Source organism: Tauraco erythrolophus, chromosome 12, assembly GCF_009769465.1.
Source record: "Tauraco erythrolophus isolate bTauEry1 chromosome 12, bTauEry1.pri, whole genome shotgun sequence".
In the NCBI taxonomy this organism is placed as follows: Eukaryota; Metazoa; Chordata; class Aves; order Musophagiformes; family Musophagidae; genus Tauraco; species Tauraco erythrolophus.
This window is the reverse complement of record NC_141476.1, coordinates 21,758,117-21,779,979: the sequence shown is the minus strand read 5'-3', so window position 1 is coordinate 21,779,979 and position 21,863 is coordinate 21,758,117. Positions and strand designations below refer to the sequence as shown.

Below are 21,863 nucleotides of genomic sequence, written 5' to 3'. Positions count from 1 at the left end.
ACGGAGAGAGGCCCCGGAAGCAGCCGCGGCGCCGCCACCCCGGAACCGGAACCGGGCCCTGCCGCGCACGCGCACCGAAGGGCCGCGCGGCGGCGCCCCGCCTCGCCCTGCTGCGCACGCGCAATCCTCGCGACGCGGGGGTGGGGGACGGGGGGGGGGGGGCGCTCGCTCCCCCGCCGCGCATGCGCGGGGTGCCCGGCGCGAGGCGCGGGAGACTCGAGCGCGCCCTCTGCGCGGGCGGCCCCGGGGAGGACGAGGAGCCGCCGCCGCCGCGGCGGGAAGCGGAGCGAACTCGCCGCCTTCGCCGTTCGCACCGCGGCGCTCCCCGCCGAGGCCGGACCCTGCGGGGAGGGCTGGCGAACCCGCCGCCACCCGCGCCGCTCCGAGCGGCGCCCGGTTGGATGCGCGCTGCTTCCCGCAAGCTCCGGTTCGGGAGAACAGCCGGACCGCGGGGCCCCGTCCCTCGGTGGTTTCCAAACGCCGAGCCAACGGTTTCCCCCCGAACACGGCGTGTTGCTGCGCTCGGTGAGGACGGCGTGACGTCACGCGCGGAGCACGTGCCGCGCGGAAAACCGAGCTGCGAGGCCGGTGTGCGGCGTGCACGCGTACGGCGTGCCCGGACTCGGACCGACATCCCTCCGGCTCGCAGCCGCCGCGGGAACCCGCACCTCGCATCCATGTTCCTTCCAGGTCTGCGTTACAACCACCTGCAGGCTAACGGAGTCGCACGGGACCGTGCCTGGCTCGCGGCCTTCAACATGCTCGTAATCCGAGGAAACGATGTGCAAAACTCGAAATTCCCAGATACAAAATGTGGTATTGCACGATAATTCTTCACTCTCGTTTAAAACAGTAACTATTTTTCCTGCTAATAATTTGAAACCTCTAAGTATTTCTCTCGCAATCCGAGTACTTGAAGGAACATCCAACTGTTGGGAAAAGAAATCCAGTACTTGCCTCCTGCAGCGTTACTGCTGCACTTTTAGTTCTCAAAACAATGAAAGGCAGTAAAAAACACTTTTCTGTTCTTCCACATGCTCGGTTTCTCCACTTCCAAATGGAAATGTATTTTTTTGCAGCCATTTCACACACCACACTCCAGGCTTCCTGCACAGCAGCAGCGTTACAAGGCACGGATTTGGGAACGCTGGCACACAGACCAGACTCCTCCGTATTCACTCCGCATGGCCGGCAACATCCATACAGATAAATTCCCAGAGCATCCCAAACTTTGCTACCGCTAAACACCAACAGATTATCCTGCTGTCCAGACTTCCACAGCCTACGGACCAAAGCCACCGGTGTTTGACTGGGCACAGACCATGCGCCTCATTATCACTGGAGCAATGACATCAATCCCTTGGTCTAAAAACCAGACTGGGAAGACTGGTCTTCAGTGAGAATTTATTCAATGACTCTGGATAATTTTAACAAAATAAAACTTCCCTTTCCAGAAAATTCTAGCCCTTCAGAGAGGCCTGTTTGTAGAAAATACCCTGTTACACGTTTCTCTCTTTGCCTTCCTCATCCATATAATCCACTTCATCTATGAAAACCATTACACTGGAGTTTGTCACGGGATTGGTCTTCAAAATGAAGATGAAGGGAAAAAGATTAACGCAGAATAAGTTAAATATTAGGTGTGATCCTCCCAAGTCCCCACAAGTTCTGACATCACCACTTGCTCGTTCGTCTCGTTAACTCTGAAACAACTGACACTCAAGGCAGCAGCAGCAGTGTTCTGAACTGTTCTCTACAGAAAGAGGACTACAAAGAGAGACCTCCACTGGGATCATTTTCTCCTTTTGAAGTTACATCCTGGTTTTTATTTCTCAGCTCCCAAACACCATTTTCTTTGTTAAAAGAAACCACCAGGATAACTTTCAGGGAACAATGCTGCCTTTCAGACACACAAAACTGGAGCGGTAACGAAGCAATTCGGCAGCAGAGCAGCTGCAGGATCTTCACAACCAAGCTTCATCGCCAGGTTCTGCAGGAACGGGGAGGTCGACTACAGACGTCAGCAGCCCTGCAGGTCTGTGACGCAGCATTTTTTTAGCTACAGCTTAAGTCCCAGAGACTTTCAGGTCTTTGTAAACACAGAGCCTCACGCTTTATTACTGTTTAACTAAAATAATTATATGTCAATTTATACTAAAAGGCTGAACAAGAACGTGCTACGATTAGGCTACCTGTGCTACCCCCAAAAACCCACTCAAGTGTGGATTTTACGAGGGATTTGGCAACCATGTTTAAGACTCAAAGGCATACTCACGCTCTAATAGCAGCTATTAAAAAAACAAAAAACAAAACAACAACAAACCAAAACCCACACAAGAACCTCCTCCCCACCCCTCAGTTCCACAAGAGCTGAAAGGCTTTGTTCTTCAGGAAACAGGTTGCACAAAACCTGCTGAAGGACCATGGCCAATTGTAATCTGGGTGTACGCTCTGTAGGACCTGCCTTCCACACTTTGATGTCACGCTGACCAGGCAGGAGCAAATACTCGGGATTTTTTTTCCGCTTGGGCAAAGCAGTACAAGAACACTCCCTCTTTAAGTGCTTCAGAGCCTTCTTCCAACCTGCGTTTTCTTCCCTCCTCGCAGTAGTTCCAACTCAGCCTTTCTAGAACCCGCTCAGGGTGGCTGCTGCCAGCCCCATGGGCTCCAGCTGCCTTGTACTTCATATTCTCACCAAGAATATGCTTTTTCTCCCTGAACTATGGTTTAATGTGTTCCACAGGCTTTGAACATCAAATCTGGGCTGAAAGCTTTCCTTCTTTGTAAATCTTTATTTCATGAAGCATAAGGAACTCTAGATCTCCGCAGCAGCCCGCCGCAGAACAGCAACAACCCGATCAAAGTTCACCTGATACGACACAGCAGCTGACTCTCACAATTTTCTTGGCCACACGTTTTAGACACCAGATTTCCTGGAACAACCCAAAGACCATCAGGTACAGGTGCCTGCTTTTACAGTTTCAAAAGCTCCCAGGTAAGATTCCTCCTTGGGACCTTCCAGGTCATCACCCGAGTTGTTCTTACTGTTCTGTAAGCTTCCCCTCTGTGCTACGTGGTCTGCCAAAAGCCACTGGCTTAAGCTGTTCCTGGAAGACCACGACCTTCAGGGGCATCATTGCATAATGTTTAACAGCCAAATTATTTCAGAATAACCGAGAATGTGAACATGGTACTTAACTGGTTAACCATAACACAGATCTACAAGTCACAGTGCCAATGCAGTCTTGCCCTAACACAGCTGTAAATTACTGCTCTCTCTGAAGAGGTCTCCACACCCAGCCACCCCAACATCAGGGCAACTGTGTCACTGCAATAGCATGCACAGCCTACGAAAAGCTTTGGGACTCGAAAGGAAGGAAAGCCTTTTGTTTGTGTGTGAAGATGCAAACACAGACTCCAGTACGCTACTCCTGCTCATAACTGGACAAAGATGCCACATCACCTGCTACAGCTCCTGAAGACAGCTGAGGGGGTTCTCCAGCTGAAGCTGCTCTCAGCTGCCTTGAACACCAGGTGTTCAAAATGTGCCTTCTACAATTGAAGCACTGACCAGTCAAGAACCCCTGCCCTTGTTTTTCTTGCAGAGCAGGACTTCAGTCACTTCTTGAGTGGGTGCGCTCAAGACACACTGCATAAGCTCCCCGTTCATCTGTGTAACTGGTTACTAGCCCTTGGTCAATGGCCACAGAACAATGTATGGTAACAGGCAGTGTTGGTAATACCAGGTGTTTGAAACGATAGTGTAGTGTAATGACATCTGTGAAGCCTGAAGTACTGCCAGCAGACTATTAAACTACTCCAGATTTGGAACTCACAGCACCTTCAGCAGCTTTTGTGCCTTCTTCCATGATTTTTTTTAAAGAAATGCTTTAACTGCATCAGCACAGACAGAACAAGCCCACTCCGAGACCACTGCAATCCAATCATACGAGCACACACGGATACGCGAGTCGGGAAGACTGCACACTTCATGTTTTTGCAGTCTGATGCTACCGGATAGAAACTGAACATGAGAGCACAAAAGAAAAGTCCAAACTAAACTTTTTACACCTCCATATACCCCTTTTTAATATGTTATTTTGCACCGTGTACATGAAAACCAAAAATAAACAAAAGGAACTTTAGCCAAACTCCCCTTCCTCCTCCAGCTTTATTGATAGTTTAAAATTACATTTTCTATGTTCTAGGACTTCAATTGCTTTTACCATCTTACTTTAAAAACTGATTACAAGCAAATGAAACTCAGTTGTCTAAGTGATATAGTATACAAAAATAACATCTTGATTTCTGTGAAAATGCATTTATTTGCAACTCCTGAATAGCTCCAAATTGTATATGCTATGAGCACTGATGTCTGGGTTTCAGATTTACCTTGAAGTATTTATTCAAAAGCTTCCCATTACGTTCTGTATCTCCAACGTGAACATTCATTGACTGAATTACTGTTACTTTTAAGTTTATTCCTGATTTCTCTCTCTCTCTCATGGCCATTAACAGGCATGTGCATCTTGTTTTTACTCCCACTCAGCTATATGCTCTAGGTAGGGCCTGATACAGATATTACTTGGTGTTAACAGCTACTGAGGTCAGACAATCCAAGGCCATTGTAATAAAATTAAAGTTATGAGGAAGTTTAGACACTTCCAGAATTTCTGTCCTCCTGCATAGGATCACTTCCATGTAACCCAGAGAGGGTTTGCTGGTCTGACTCAACTCTTCCCACTCATCAATCCCTATTCACCAGTGGCACGGAAAGGGGGTTCTTTAACAAAGCATTATACATAACACCTCTACCAAACTAAACATAAACATTTTTGTAGTTAAATGCAGAAAGTTGATTTTTCCACCCCTTTCCTCCTTTTACACGGCAAGTAAAGCTCACTGGCCTGGGAGTAGCCTCTATCTGCCAACCTTTGGCCAGTGAAGAGGATTCAGAGAAAAATAATACAACCATCAATCAGAAAAAGGAGGGGCGACAAAGGAAAATAATTAGGCTGTAGCTTCAATTGTGCATTCCCGTGCAAGGTGCCCTGACTCGCCGCAGCGATAGCAGTTGACTTCACTGGTCTTGCTGCAGTTGATGGCTACGTGGCCAGTTTCACCACACCTGGAAAAAGCAAATGATTTTATCAAAATCACCCACAGTAGTTACTCAAAAAAAGCAATCTTATTCTGTCACATGATCTACTTAAACTCCATGTAACTAGTTCCACATTCCAGACTTCACTGCAGTGTTCCAGAATTCTTTGACACGAGGCAAGTTTGTCTTCCCCAGAGCCAGGAACTGGTCCCCAGCTATCAGCACATGTTAACAACCGTATACACCAAAACCACCGTACAAATACAGAAGTGGTGGTGTACAGGGGTTTTTAATCTAAGCCAGGTTTTGCCTGCTCCAATGCTTCTGTTTGCAGCACAGCTTTGTTTTGAGAGCAGTTAGTTTTGACTCAAATGTACCGTGTTCTCTCTCCTTCCTCCACAGGAGGGAAATCTTGGTGGGGGTGAAGAACACCACGCTGGGGAACACACTGTTTCTGGTACAGGCCCGCATTCAAAAACCAGCCAGCGTTCTGAAGCTGGTGTTTCAAACTAATTTAACATCCACCTGTGTGTGCAATAACCAAGACATCTGAAGTACACTCCTGCTGGGGCTGGCAGTGCCAGTCAGCTCATCTGTACAGCTGGAGTTTGTTAGTTCCAGCTTAAGACACAGGGTACCCAGCTCCAATTTAAGTTTGTGCTACAGGCAAGTACTCTGTGTTACCTTCTGTAAAAAGATATGGCCCTTTCTCCTGTACAGCCTAAGAGAGTTAACATCTGCACTGTTATGGCCATCCAGAGACACACATCTTTGCATCGATTACTTGACTTGGCTAACAGGCGTTTTAGTTTTCCATAGCAGTAGGTAACTGAAGAAGCAAGCCACCTAGTCAAAAGCCTGAGCTTCATTTCCTAACCAGAATTAAGACACAGAACGCACCTATCGCTTACGGTCCGTTTTGCAGTTGTCTGTCAGCTCTTACCTGTAGCATTTCACTTTGGTGCAGTCTTTTTGAATGTGCCCAAACTCTCCGCAAGAATAGCACTTCTGCTCATCTGCATGGTCACAGTCACGAGCCAGGTGGCCAGGTTTGCCACAGTTGTAGCAGCACTGCTCTCTCTCCCGCTTCGGCTCCTTGCAGTCCTTCGCAATGTGGCCACCTCTACCGCAGTTATAGCAGGCTTCCACAATAAGAAAAACATACCAAACAAGACTATAAAACCTTGGTAGAGGGAGATGTAGCGTGCTTCTAATGAAGGACACGTACAGCTTGTTTCCAGTGAATTATGAGCAGTGTACTATACCCTTCTCTTCAACCACAGATCTCTGTCCACGTGATTGAAGAGATAGAATATTTAGTGATACTTACCATCCTCCTGAAGATCACAGTCCTTGGCAAGATGGCCAGACTCACCACAGCGGTAACAGATGTCCGGAAGAGACGAAGACATGAACTGGAAGCCTGCTTGAAAGGGGTAACAGGAGAAAAAAGGCTTAAGGATTAAGGTTCAGAATATTCTTAAGAGTTAATCAAGGACACTGCCAGCTGAATTGAGAAGTTAACTTCACTCTCAGAGGCCCCTGGCAAAATTCTTATGCAGAGGTTAAGAACCAGTGAAACGTATTACCAATTTGTGCCCTAACTTCTTTACTTCAGACCAACAAAGCCAGTTTTACACACTATTCAGAACAATCTGCTAGAGATCTTACTGTACGAATAAACTGAAAAGCACAGTGATCAATCACCTCTGCCACGGCTTCTCATCCCACGACCACGGCCAATTCCAGTAGGGCACTCCCGAGCCCAGTGGCCAGTACGTCCACACTTGAAGCATTCATTGCTGCTCATGGCTGCAGATCACCTGCCTGAGGAAGACAGACATTGTTAGAACATCTTCCCCTCCCTCAACCAAAGGCTACGTTAAAATAAGACATTTAAGGTTTCGCACCCTCCCAAAGGCAATGAAAACCAAGGACTTCCGGCTAACCCAATACTTTCTTGTACAAAAGCTGATCATGACTATTAAAACCACTGTAGAAGGCAAGAGTTTGTCACTGCTTCGCTTGGAGTAAGGCAGCTTTGAACCACCAAAGAAACAGCATATGTAACTTTTTTTCCAGTTAGTTTTTGCAGCCAGTCTTTGCTTCAAAAAAAACTTACAAAATGCTTATGAGTGGGGGAAAAAGTAGACCCTTTTCACTACTGTCTTCCCAGCCTTACTGTTGTTCTTTCAGTAATGCACCTTCTTCCTTATTCCTCAGAGTTAAACTCAAAAGCCAGCTGCTTATCTCTACAAATCTTTTCTCCTTGGTACTTGTTACACTTTCTCTTGATGTGCCTGGCTGGCAGCTACTACATTTATTGACTAACCAAGCTTCATTCCAGAAGCTAATTGTAAGAACAGGCAGTATTAAACCTAAAGTCTTAAAGGATATATTAGCTTTACATTTGAAGCCTTAAGTTCTTTTATGACCTAAACAGCAGTTAAAATCTGAGAAACAAGAAACACTTCAGTGTATTAACCTACAGCTCAGGATGCATACTTCACTCCCAGGTTTACATGAAAGAAAACGTGTAAGACGCTTGGCTTCCCTAAAAGACACCAGACACTTGCCAGATATCTGGAAGGCTAACTTGGAAAACATCCTTAGAATGCTGGGGAAACATCAGATAGGCATGCCGGTCCAAGCCAGTACGAACCACTTGGTTTTGCCCATATTGGGGAATGGAGGTATGCCTTTCATTCGGCACCGCAGCCACTGAAGCCGTGGTTACGGTGGGGCAGGTGACACAGACCGCGGTCACAGCACCCATAGCTCCCCACGCTGTAAAACAGTCACGCAAGACTTCCAGAACGAGAAATAAAGCAACAAGGAAGCTAAACATTTAAATGGGAGACTTTTAAAGTGAGCTTGAAGACAAGTTTAAAGTACACTAGTTTAAAAATACGCAGGTCAAGCTTTGTTTTGATGAAGCCTCCCTAAGTTTAAATGCTCTCCCAATTTATTATTCTTAACCCAACAGAAGGAGAATCATTACCTGGTATGCTTAGTCAGTCTACCTGATCCCCCACCAAGATAATCCTCCTGTAACCCTACAATTTATTTATGTTACAGAACACTTCCCTCCTCTCTAAGCCATCCAGCATTCCCAGATTAACAGGAACGTTCAGGAGTTGTGTCTTGAAGAAAGCCACTACAGAAGCAGTAAGAACACCACGAGACAGAACCAGAATCAGCATCCTGACATTCATCTCTTAAATGGAGACTGTACATCAAACCAAGAATTTTTATTTAGAGTTATTTTAAAAGTACTCCACCATTGAGCAAAACTACTGTTGCTTTTTTGTCACCCCTCTCTCAAAACAGTTCCTCTCTCCCCAGTCATCTTCAGCACAGAAGTGACCATCCATCCATCCAACCACAGTAGAAGCCCAAGAATTCAAAGTACATGAGATATAAACTTTAGTATGCTACTTCCATAATCCCACATCTACTTTCCAGCTGGACAAGGCAGTATTTGCTCTTACAACAAAGTTCTGCAATGAGAGGATGCAAGAAGATCTTAAACAGATGTTGACGAGAATAAAACAACCGGTTGTCTGAGCACTTGAGACATATTTGGATTTTACACATAACCCCGTCTTCTCTGCTTCGTCTCAGAGTTCAAGATTTCAAAGTATCTTATTAAGACACCCAAGGGTGAGGGCTGTCTGCTGCGGTGGCAGCAGCTGGCACTCAGTGTGCTATTGTTTATGCCTGTTTGCATAGCAACCATGTTGACACTGCAGAGCAGGGAAAACACAAGCAAAGCCAACTGCAGGAGCTGGGCTCAGGCACAATAGTTAACGCTGCTTTTGATTTCAAGAGGGACAAGGCAGGTGCTCTGAATTGTACGCCAAGATGTATCCTCCACTCGACTCGCCACTCACTTAAAAAAGTATTCACATTAAAACATTATAGAACAGCAACATAAAACCTGCGAAAAAGAGCAAATTACAGCCAAAAGCTGTAACAACTGCAATATGTATTTACAGATACTAACAGCTACCAGGCTCTCATTCCAAACCATGACCTTGATTGAGGCTACAGCATGAAGCGACAGGATTCCCTATTCCGGTAGTTACCCCTATGAAAACCTAACATAACCAGTCAGGTTAACATATGGTAAAAGACACATTTCACAGGTGAGCTAGACCTGCTTTAGATACCCAGCAGAAAAGTTTTATACAAAGATTATTCTGTCAGCCTGTCAGTCTGCCAGTCAGGGTCAAGATCTGCATGATGGAGAAGAGCTCACTACTCACTGCCCCAAAGGAACCTGAAAAGAGAGAGAAGTCTTACATCTGATTCAAAGTTGCTTCCTAACTGCTCCTTCAGGAGGAAAACCCAAGTCTCTTTTTTTTCAGCTATACAGCAAATTGGCAAAGTAAGGTTATGCAAACCGAGTAAGAACTATGAAGTCAAGCAATAGTCTCTGCACAACTATCCTTCAAGACTATTTGAGACATTCACTTAAAAACTTTTCTCTTCAGAGGCCCCTTTTTCCCCCTGAACTCAGATATTTGAAGGTTACGGCTGCAATAGAAGCACGATTACAAAACACACTACTCTGCCTTCAGATACCTTCAGTATATCAAAGCACCCAACAGTTTGTCTGGAATTTCTCTTCACCAGTATTTTAATGTTTAACTTCTGCATTCTTCCTGTAAAGGATCTGAAACTGAATACAATTTCACCAGCTAGAAGTGGATGCAGTTGACACTAGTTTTACTTGCCCCGCATTCTAAGAAGCCTTACACAGGAACAAAACTCCCCAGGGGCGTAAACTTTTTTTTTTTTAAACCACTAAAAGGACTTAGTTTTCAGATAAAGCCAGCTACCACCTTGAAGGCGCAATATCCAGAAAAGGCTGGTTCAGAAGACAAGTCCTTAAATGGCCAGCCTCCAAGCAGTTTGGACACCATTACATTTTTCAGTTACTTCCAAAAGAAAAAAAAATGAGTACAGTAAAAACCACCCAAGTGCAAATTCTCCTCCATTAGTCAATACTCCCCCATTTTGTCACCACAGGCAAGTTTCCAGCAGCTCCTTTTATCTACCAAGGCCACCTTAAACAAGCCTTCTGTAAGAAGGCGACTTGTTTAAGTCTTCCTGGGAAGTTTTCACTCAGTCATATCTATCACTGTTTTCCACAGCTCAAATGTGTTATGCGAAGCAGCTTACCTCTACCCCCGCTTAATATCCCAGAACCAGGCTTTTACCTCACCAGGACAGGAAAAGTAATAATGGGAAATAAACCACAACTATGGCCTCATCCAGCATTTCTGAGCCAGGTCAAATTCTGCAAGATATCCTAAGCCACTGCCTCACAGAAGAGATTCCAAAACTTGTGAAGAAACACAAGCCTAGGTGCCTCAGACCTTACCACCTTTCTACTAAAGGGAGAAGGTAGTTAGTGATTTACCTGAACTTCTACAGAGCTCTGCAACTGTAGTTTGAAGCTGAAATAAATCACCTTGCAGCTATTCAGCAAAACATTACGAATGAGTTTTAGACTTTGTTCTGTGTGATCTCCCTACGGCTAAAGATCATGGGCTGAGAACAGCTCAAAGATCCAAGTAAGAGGAGCCACCACAGTGGTTTCCTAGGTCAGACTTGAAACTTTTTGAGTGCAACTTTAGCACCAAGCTTCAAAGTGACAAAGTTTCTTTGTGATTCTTCTAGTGATACAAGAAACTTCAAAGTTTCTTGTCTCGAACTTTGAAGTGGAAAATTGTGTCTTTCTGCGGCTTTACAGTTAATACACATTCAAAACTTTTTAAAAATGGAGAGGTGCTATTCATCTCCAGTCTTCACACACAAATTAAACAATATTCAAGTCTGCTTTAGTAACCCATCTAGACCTGATGATGGAACGAATTACCACTAAGCTCCACTGTAACGCTCCTTATTTTATGGCTTTTAGCCCACATGCCCTCTGAGGAAGAAGTTTGTTTTAACAAAAGTAAAACTAACCTGGGCTCCTCATAGTAGAAAGGAAGCTGAACTTCACATCTAAGATTACTCAGGATTCTTCTGGACACTAGCAGTTCCTTAGAATTCACCAGCCCAATATAACAGGGGCAATTATCTTCATGATACTTACCAGGTGCTTCTTTTGAGCTACAAGTATCACTTCCATTCAACACTACTAAGACTTCGCTCCCTCAATCAAGGGACAGACTAGATAAAACTGCTGCTACAGCCAGCATACTTAAGAGCTCTTTGGCAAGTCAGCTATATCAGAGGCAAATGTTGAGAAATCAGCAGTTTCCTTCCAGGCTGTTGATGACCAACCTACACCACCACACCTGAATGTGACAAGCCAGCCCAGAGCCAGCCTGAACATGGCAAAAGCCCTATGAAACAGGAAGCGTAGCTTTGCTTTCCTGTAGGATAAAGAAACGGAAAGGCAGGAAGGACTGCTAACAGAGTGCTAGCATTTAGTTTCAAAAGAGAAGTCAAAATATTACTCATCTAGAGAAATGCTACCCTTGAAGAGTTTTTATTTCCCAAGATGCATTTTTTGAGAATTCCTGAGCACAGGACACATGACTGTCACCAAAGCTACTCAGTATTCAGCTGGCTGAACTTCCACATCTGCAACCCAAAAACATGCTACAGAGTGTTAGTGATGTTCCCGTCTCCAGCTTTTGTCCTCACTAGAAGAGATACAAAATTAAGTATTCTGACCACAAAGTAAAATACGCCAATTCTGAAAGGAAGTAGTTTGAAACTTCAAGAACACCTGCAGAAGTGGAAAGCCAAGCCCTATACTCCATCTGTGTCCCCTCAATACATTCTGCAGCCACACTGATCCAAGAATGCTGAACATTAACTAAAACTCAAGAACTTGGATCCCTACTGAGGGGTCAGAAACCAGGTCAAAAAGACATTATGACTTCAATTAGGCCTAGCAATTCTTGAATAACTTTGTTGACACAAATCAGGAGGAGAGCAAAAGTTCATCAAAAAAGTGACTCTGTAGCACTTTCTGCCTCTCCCTACAGAGTGGGAGGAACTACGGATTAGCTACCTAATATGCACATTCTATCGTCTTCCCCTTTTATTATGTTTTAAAAAGAAGCAAACCCCACCAGCAACATGCAAACTTTTCAGCATAAAATTCAGTTCAGACATTAACGAAGTCAGTTTAAGAAAACAGCAGATTAAGCCTGTAACTCGCAAGGTTACTGCGCAGCACCGGTGATCTCATTTAACCTGCCTGCCTTGAAGACAGATGCAGGATTACTTCTCTAGGCAAGCTTGCACGGAAGAAGAAAACATGGCCTAGGCAACACTAACGCTGCCTGCCAATGGGACCTTATTAATTGTTGAAACAAAACTAAAACCCGCTATCAAGTTTAATAATTCCTTATGACAATTCCGGATACTAAATGAGTAACAGCGGTTACTCGAGAACTGCATCTGACAGGAACTTCAATACAAGGCTGCTCCACTAGTCCGTGATCTGTAGATGTCACAGGCTGTTTTTCCTATCCATTTATAGGTCGCGTTTGGATTTGCAGCAGGCCACCATCCACGCCCGTGGTCGGAGACAAACAGTTGCACCACCTCGACCCTCCTGCCTCCGGCAGCGCCTCACACGTGGGCAGCCACGTGGTGCGCCCAGGCCCCGGCCCGGCCGCCACGCTCCGTCACGGCGGAGAGGAGTTTGCAAAGATTTAAAAAAAAAAAAACCACAAAAATAAAAAAACCACAGAATTAGAAAAAGAATGACAAACGATTTTATTTTAACCGCCTTCCACCCAGGCCCCGCTCTCACAAGACCTTCTCCCCGAACGCGCTGCAGCCGCGCTCCCGCAGGGAAGTTAGTCACACAGCCCAAACCGCGCGTTCGGGCCGGCCCAGGCGGCCTCCCGCTCCCCGCACCGCCGGCCCGGCCACGCCAAGCGCTACCCCCGGCCGCCACACCGCCCTCCGCCCCCGCGCCGCAGGCCCGGCCCTCACGACACGTCGCCGCCGCCGGACCCCGGCCAACAGGCCGAGCGCCGCCGGCGGCCCGCGGGCTCGGCAGGAGACTGCTCCCGAGCGGCGCCCGGCCTGAGCGAGCGGCCCGGGACAACCTGCCCTCACCGCGGCCTCCCTTCCCCCAGCGCAGCGCAGCCTGCCTCCGCGCCTCCCGGAACCCGCCGGAGCCTGACTCACCCGCCGCCACCGCCCGCCCTCGCAGGGCCCGGGGAGCCCCGTTCTCCCCTCAGCGCTCCCCATCCGCCTCCCTCCACCCTCCCCCTGACACCCGGGCCGGGGAACTGCACCCGAGCGCAGGCGGGCCGGTCGGCGCCACTTTCCCGCGCACTAGGCCGGAGTGCGCCAGCGCCATCATCGCTCCGCACTCTGCCTCCGCTCCTCACCCCCGGCCCCAGCAGCTCCCTCGGCCGCCGAGGCGAGGCCGGCCCGGCCGTTACCTGCGGACTCCCGAGCTCGCTGCGGCAGTCGCCCGCCCGGCCGACACTAGGCCCCGCTCGCTCCGCTCGGCCCGCCTGCTCCCTTCTGGCTGCGCCACACGCGGTTTGCACACGGCCCCACGCGCTCTCCCCCCGCTTCCTCAGCTCACCCCGCCCCGCCCTACTACTCTGCGCACGGCTCGCTGGAGCCCACCTCTCAGCCAATAGGCGCAAACCTCTTTTCCGGGTGGCCAATGGGAGCGGCGGACGGGGGCACCCAACCATCGCCGTCGGCAGGTGGGCGGGGCGCACCCGCCCCGCCCCGTTCCGCTGCCTGCCGCCGGGGCTGCTGTTCCCCGCGGGCCGCGCGGACAGTAGCTCCGTTCCGGCTCCGCGGCGCCTCCCTGTCGTTCGCGCCGTGACTCACCGCCCGGGCAGCTCCGCTTTCCTCCCGCACCTCCCTCTCCCCCGCGCCGGGCGCCCCGGCGATGCAGCAGAAAGCGGCGGCACCGCGGCGCCTCGAAACGCCGTGTCGGAGCCGCCCTCTGCCTGCGCCCCGCTCCGCAGCCCGGGTTAAAACCCCGCGGCGGTCGCTGCCGCGGGTTGGCCGCCTCGGGAAAGGCAGCTCAGCCCCACGCAAAATCCAGCGGATCGGCGGGAGCGGCCCCGGTGCGCGGGGAGCTGCCGGCCCGCCCCTCTGCCGCGCCTCGTCGCTGCCCTCCCGCTCCCGCGCAGCCGCCTCCATCTTCATGCCCGGATGAGCTCGTCCACCGCAGCTCGGCTTGCCGCCCGCGCCCGAGCGGCCGCCTTCCCCCGGCGGCACCGGGGCTGTCCCCGCTCCCCACGCCGCCCCGCCGCGGGCACCGTGTGAGGCAGCTGAGCCGCCGGTGCGACCCGGTCTCGACTGCCGGGACGGCGCTGAGGGGAAGAGAGCGGCGGGCGGGAAGCTCCTGAGGGGACAGGCCGCGCGCACCGCACGCGCCGGGCGCGGGAAACGGCCGCCATCTTGACGGCGCGCCTGGCCGCCGGTAGCGCCGGGAAATGGTGGACAAGGGCAGCGGCGGCGCCGGGGGTGTCACGGAGTAACCAGCGGTTTTTACCCGACGGCAGGAGGAAAATGTGTTTTTGAATTGAACTACTGAACAAAATTAACTTAGAATGCGTGTCTTAGACAAATCTCATAAATAATATTACTCAGTTTAGTACTCAGCTGGGAGGATTTTTACATGAACCCTCTCCCTTTCGCCTAGGAACTTTGTAAATGAATTAGTGACTAATTATTGCACTGAAACCACTTCTGTGTGAACGTCCCGGGAAGTAAAACACACCGGCAAAATCCACGACGACTCCGTTCGTTTGGTCATGATAGCTTTGTCTAAAATTCCACCGTTTCAGCTCCATGTTGAAATGTCTTTCCCTTCCCGTCCATCAGTGACAAAAGCCAGAAAGACCCTCCGGAGTAAAACGCCGGTGAGAGGCTGATCATGGAGACACGTTGGATTGACCTTTCCTCAGGCTGTGAATCTAATATCATAGCACTATCGTTAGGTTTCTTTTATTAGAATATGACTAACAATGCATGTCTTCCTCCGTGTGAAGTGCAGTTCACTTAAGATGGACTTTATTTGGGTTTATTTGTACTTTGTGTGCTGTATTTGCACATCTGTCTTTTGTGGTTTTTAATATGCTGTATTTTCTACAGAAATAAACCAGGCTGGATTGCCTTGGCACCGAGGTTCGAAGAGGGGACGAGCCTTTCATGTTACGCTACACTGTCGGACTAAAACTTTTGCCAGCTCTCTTTCTGGCATTTGTTTTACAGCAATGTAAAAACTTCCAACGTTTCCAACAAGCTTTGAACTCACGATAACATTTCTTCCCATTAATGACTTTTTTTTCATCTTTACTGGCATATTTCAGCATAATTTTCATGGCCTTTTGTTGCCTTGGATACATTACAATCCTGTTCACAAATAGTTTTAGTTTTAATTACTACTGTTTTCAGGCAATAAAAGGAAGAAAATTATTGTGTGTTGCTAAGGAAGTGCTCAGAGCTTCTAAATCATGAGTGTGCCTACACTGCATTAAAAAAACCCAACCAAACAACAGATCCATGTCACTAAGAAAGAATGCAGAGGGAAAATCATATATCCTCAAATGTTTCACTAAATCTTTACTTTTTTTAAAGTACTAGAACCTGGCTTCTCTGTGAGTCTTTGTAACAGGACTCAGGAACGTCAGACTAACAAAACAATTGTAGTACAACTTTTCTAACTTTTTCTGGTGTTTCGCTGGTTCTACTTCTGGTACTGTCCATGAGGCTACGAAACTCCAAGCTTAATCTAGGTGGCAATGTGTAAACTTACTGTCTTATAAAACTTTTGTGACTGATACAGCCGGTAAACTCCCCTGAGCAAATTAAAACTGTTTACTTTATTTGAAGGAACTTCAGATCATATTCTGGACTCGCCCTTAGTGGAAATTGAAATAGGGCGCAACCGTGAGTGAAAATGCATTGCTCAAGAAGTGTTACTGCTGGTGACAAATCAGTTAATCATCCTTTCTAAGTGTACTGCCTCAAATACAGTTCCAGTGTTCTCATAATGCAGGGTATTTTTAGCTATGTTTCGTTATGATGGATGAAATTTTCCCCCAGCAGATAATAAGAGAGTCTTCTAACAGCACTTGGTTTGCGTACTTACCTCAAGAATTAATTTGGCTTGTTGATCTTAATGAAGCTTGCAATTCTTGTTTTGCAGGTTTCTCTTTGATATTTAGGCAAAGGATAGTCTTGCAGTTGAAGAGCAAAAGAGAGGCATGACATCTGTTCCTGGCTCAGTTAGTACTGAGTAGACAGTACAAAATAGGCAGAAAACAAGGTAGAAGTACAAAGTCTTTGGATTTCTTATGCGCAAGGAAAAGACGCATCACCGAACAATTTTGTGTCAGTTCCAGACTTCTCCGTTGTGTTAGCTCTGCCCCCAAAATTCCAAGCCTCAAGAACAATTTATGAAAAACAGTGCTCAAAGGAGCTCAAGTACAGTAATAGCTGAAGGTGACCTGTTGTTTCAACAATGTATCTTTCCTAGCGCAGACAGTTCTTAGAAGTGCTGGATGAAGAGCCAAATCGTTTTAAGACCAAATAAAACAACAAATCACATTTTGCAACCAATGTTCTTGCATGGTTTTCCTCTGAGTGGTTGGACATGTGGGTAGAAAACGGTTTCAGTTGCTGGGCAATTGTCATTGCTTCTCGGCCACATAATTTTATTGTTAAAGTAAATCTTATTTCATGTTGTATGTGGGATTTTTCAAAACCAAGGATACTAAAATAATCACTATGGAACATAAGTATTCAAAAGAGAAACTGCTTCAGGAGTATGGCTTAGTTGAAAACAACTTGTCAGCGCGGTTTCAGAACAAGTGGGGGCTGTTTCCTGTTCCTTCCCCCATTCCCAACCATTCTTGTCCCCTGACGGGAGGCCATAGCGGACTGGGAATACCCATCTTTACACAGTTCTGCCCTGAATGCTTTGCCCTAGCCTCTGCACTAAATTTAATTCCAGAGGTATAAGAGTAGCAAAGAGGGAAAGTATTTGTTTTTAAAAATTGGCGAGGGAGGTTGTCTCTCTAAGGTCAATAGATTGCTTGTGACGTTCTGTATTACAGTGTCACATAAGAGAAGTGTATTTTACCTGGTTTAAGCCCAGTGGGTCAGCAACATCACCCAGATTACTTCTGCAAAAACAGAATCATCTGTTGCTGAAAAGAAACAAAGTGAGTCTTTAGTCAGCTCTATAAATTTATTTGTTTAAAAAAGTAATGGTCAACTGGCTGTTGAAAAGAGGCCTGATAAAACACCCAGTGAAATCAGTTGGTATATTGAGAAAGGAAGGACTGACTCTGGTTAATGCTTGTCCGTGTAAATGACACTTCCGTAAGCTTCAGTGGTGATCTTGAGAGACTTTTGGGATATAGAAGGCATAACCCCTTGGATGATGGAACAGATAACAGGAAAGATCTGCCTGCTGCTTTTGTAAAATAATCATATTTATATTGAAGCCTTATGGATGGATTGTTTCATAGGCTTATATATCAATTTTTTTTTTGAGAGTGTGTCTATGCTAAATTAGCTACATAGAGTCTTCTAGGAAAAATTATTCCGGTCGAAGAGAAGCAATCATACTGACTGATTCCAGATGCTTACTTCATTTTGGTTTATTATAATTAGCTGATGAGATTTCAAATAATTACTTATTTAATGTATATGATAACGCAAGAATCATTAGTTAGCTCATGACTGTTGCACAGATGCCCACATTTAGAGTCAGGCAAAAAGAACTTCCTTTGCAAACTAAAGAGTCCGGCTACACCATCATCCTTCTGTTTCTCTAAAGAGAATGAAACCCTTAAATATGTCTGAAAAACTACTCTCTAAATATTTTTTAGTGTTATATAAATATATGCAGCAATGCATATATTGTTTGGCAGAGCCCAGTGAGGGCCAGCTGCTCCCAAGGGGAGAAGGAGCCGGGAACCAGGCGTGATACCAAGGTGGCAGGGCAGTGGCCTCGCCGGGCAGCACTCAGCCCCAGAGCATCCCGGCAGGGCAAGCCCAGGGATGGCTGCTGGGGTCAACCAGGAGTCTGGATCATCAGATAAGCTCCTAAGGAGGAGGCAGGTCCAAGGTGTTGCCAGGAAGTCAATTTGCAGATCAGGGTCAGGTCCCGTGGCTGTAAACAGGGCGAGATGCTGTCTGGTGACAATGGGAAGATACAACCTGCGTAAGAAGGCACCGTGAGGTCATATCCAACAAAACCAATGGCCAGCGCACCAGACTGAGATGTAGTGAGAAAATGTCTCAATAAAGTATTCTCTAAAGAATGTTCTTTGATGTAAAAAAAAACCCACCCAAACCTCCTTTTGCCATTCTTCTCTTATTTTTAAAGGAACCTATAGAAGAACTGTTGGCTCCCAGCTGCTCAGTAGCCTTGAACATTTTGCACTATTTCCATCTTCGGGCTATCGTATCCTGTTATCACATCGGCAATGGCACCATTGAGCCAACTGTTACTTGTGTTAAGCTGTTAAAAATTACACTAGTATTTGGTGGTCTGTATGACACTTCAAAGAACTGTTTTGTGCACAGTGGAGCAGCTCTCGCTGAAGGACCTCTTTAAGACCACACACATAAAAAAGATTGAAGAATGACCTACATAACCTGAAGTGTAAAGTGGCTTAGGCACTATACTGTGATACTAATAGTAGGTGTTTACGTGGAGTTCTGGCATCCCTCTAAAATGGGATATTCAACTAAAGGGTCAGATTTTGTAGTGCTGCTGCTTCTATTTTTGCTCAGTGCCCTCAGGTTAAAATGTTACAATGTGAAGCCAAGGTCAGGGGGTGCCCTTGATGGTACCAGGGAATGCACTGAAGCACACTGAAGTCCATCATCAGCTGTCTGATCCGCAGGCACCTGCTGCAGTCCATCTGCAGCCCGGGCTGCTCACTTGCCTTCAAATGCCTTTCTCGCTTCTCCCAGTGATTTACACAAGTGATTCCAAAATTTAAGTCTTGCTGACTAGGAACCAGTGACAGAAGATGTCTAAATGCAACTGAAAATGTTAATTTAACATCATCAGACTATATGAGCCCGAGCCTTCCATGCTGTGTATGCCAGCTGAACGCCTGTGCAATTCTAGTTACTTAACGAGGCGCCTCCTGATCTGTGACTCCTGGGAGCTAAAACTTTTCTTTGCTGGGCAATCGTACTGAACTGTGTGGAATGGATGGTGAGGTCCACATCGGAGATTCATGATCAACCCATCTTGTATCAGCATGTGTTTGCTGTCAAGCACCTGTAACTGGGCACCAGAGATTTTACCTTGTTTAGAGGGCATCCCCACATGGTCATTCCAGTTAATTCTGGGGAAGAAAGAGAGTCTTTGGAAAAAAAAAAATAATATGTCAAGAGTGCAGCGGCAGCCCAGAGATATCCAGATGCTAGAAGAGCTTTTTTTTCAGTTTTCAGGAGGCAACTGTAAGCAGAGAAAACAGACTGTTCTGACTTGACTGCAAGACAGCTAGAGCCTAGAAGAGAAGTATAAAAGCAAAGCTGCTTTGTCCTTTCCCACTCCCACCTCTCCCCACTATCAGGTTCCTAACCTAGTTTGGATTCAGTAATACTCAGCTTGGATCCAAAAATGAAATGAGCTCTTTATCTGTACTTGACTAGGCTCCAAATGATTTCGGTAAGAGAAGGCTGAGTAAGGACTTGGCTGTAGGTGGATCGGAGGCTTTGCAGTGTTTATTTATTAAACATATCCCATTTGGTGTCCTGCTTGCAGCCTGCCAAAGCCAAAGGGATTAAAACTTTTTTCCCCCCTACGTCTCATTACTGAAATAATCAGCAGAACTTTTTTTCCCTCTACATTATTACTGGAATAATCTGTCAAGCAAGCAATCAAGCAATTGAGTTGTTTCATCGTACCACAGTCTTTGCAAAGAGAGATTTAGCAGCATGATAATTTAATGGAAAATATTATAGCCACATTCCTTTCAGACATAAATTCTGTGAGGAAATATAGACATCTAATGGGAAAAAAGTTTGTGTTAATATTACAGAGATTTATCTGCTTTGTTGTTTTTTTCCAGTCTGGTGCTTCACCTGAACTAGTGCAGAGTGTATGTGAGAGAGCTGAGTGAGGTTATCCTGCCTCTTATTGAAATGTGGATATAAAAATGACAACATCCTTTAGGCTTCATTAAATATTAAGTAGAAATACAAATGTAATTATCTTTTGATAACCAAAAGGTGATTAAAAGAGATGTCCATTTAATGCTGGGCAAAGCCAGGTTAGGGGCTATGCCTGTCAGGAAGGAGCAGTGGGAATAACCCACAGTCAAGGCAGAAATTATCTAAACAATGTAAACATTGTCAACAACAAAAAGATAACTGAATTCCATGGTAATATCAACCAGCTAACAAATGAAAACAATCAGGCTCTACCGACAGAGATGGCAAACAGTTCTGTAGTTCCTAGAATATTTTTGTGTGCTAAAAATAGGCATGTCTCACTTCAGCTGCGTGAGAAACTACAAGCTGAGGATGAATAAAAGGTCATAAAAAGGTGCTTGGCTTGAAAGTAGAAAAAAGCATCAGAGCAGACATCAGAATTAAAAGTTCTGACAAAGATGTGTATGTTAGATATTCAGCAGGGCTGAGTTAATAGAGTTGCTTTAATTATGTCATAAGCTAGAAGTTAGACAGGTGAGGCAATGTTAAAGGTTAAAACAAGCCCAGATAGCCTGGGGTTCACCAGCAGTGCAAACATACTGTGTTTGCAATTGTAAAGGTGAAGATTTACACGTAAAAACACTTATAAGTCATCCCCACTTCCAGTCTTTTCATGTCAAATCCATATGAATTAGATAGAAATGAAAGAATACTCTCCACGTAATTGTATAATAATATAATCTCCCCACTGTTTGTAACAACAAAGCTGAATTTACAGATCTAATTGTTTGCTTCAGCCAAACAAAAAATTGTCAGCTTCGATGCAAGCTTTTAGTAAATGACATCATCCTAAAACCATGAACCAGCTTTTTATTATTCTCAACGCATATGGCCAGGTTCTGCTCTTCTCCTGTTGGGATATTCTCAAGTTGTTTTAAGGATTTTGGTCCCAGAAATGCAAATGGACATTCCAAAAACATGCAGAGCTCCTGGGTTTTGCTGGCTGTTACGAGTGCAGGCAAGTGGCCCTGCATCCCTAAATTCAGAGTGTAACGCTGACTTCGAGCCAGCTTCGTAAGCCAGGCCCTGTGGAAGCTACTCGGAAGGGCTCAGCTCAGGATGCGCTCTGCACTGTGGTCAGTGCTCTTGTCCTGTCCTGGGAGTGCATTTCACTGTGATAAGCAGGACTTTTACTTAGGGAGGAACTATCTTCGTTTCCTAGGCTTCTTCTCGTTAACACGTGTAAAATATAACTTAGTAGGAAGCTACCTACGTCTGGAGTTTCAGAAAAGGATCTCCTTGTGAGCACGTATGGCCTGCTGTATGAATTCATAGTTCGGAATGCACAGTAGGTGTGAGCTGCTCCGTATAAATAAATTATATTCTTCTGCTTTCCAGCTTTTTGAATTGATTATTCGTAACACCTTGTAGTGGTGTCTTAGGGAATTCAAGAATAGCTCTCTCTGGAACATACAGTTTACCTTAATACTTTCACATAAACTCTTCTCTGGTACAAATGCAGAAAGGGTTTCCATTTCACATTTGACCTTTCAAACTGTTTGCCAGTGCACTGTCTTCTTGCAAGACCTTCCTTCTTACACTAAATACATCCAGT

General features: G+C 46.2%; 1 protein-coding gene across 2 annotated transcripts; it reads right to left on the bottom strand.

Annotated features, from left to right (window-relative positions):
- Positions 1-4,152: 4,152 nt before the first annotated feature.
- On the bottom strand, positions 4,153-13,628 carry CNBP (CCHC-type zinc finger nucleic acid binding protein). 2 transcript variants are annotated; one of them, XM_086618885.1, is made up of 5 exons: positions 13,534-13,628; positions 6,809-6,928; positions 6,432-6,527; positions 6,045-6,243; positions 4,153-5,128 (listed from the first exon to the last, which is right to left on the bottom strand). In XM_086618885.1, the coding sequence occupies exons 2-5, from the start codon at positions 6,909-6,911 to the stop codon at positions 5,011-5,013; spliced, it is 516 nt and encodes a 171-aa protein (XP_086475011.1). In that variant the 5' UTR covers positions 6,912-6,928; positions 13,534-13,628; the 3' UTR covers positions 4,153-5,010. The 2 variants fall into 2 exon arrangements, with proteins under 2 accessions (XP_086475011.1, XP_086475012.1); XM_086618886.1 differs by having other exon boundaries at positions 6,432-6,524.
- Positions 13,629-21,863: the final 8,235 nt, after the last annotated feature.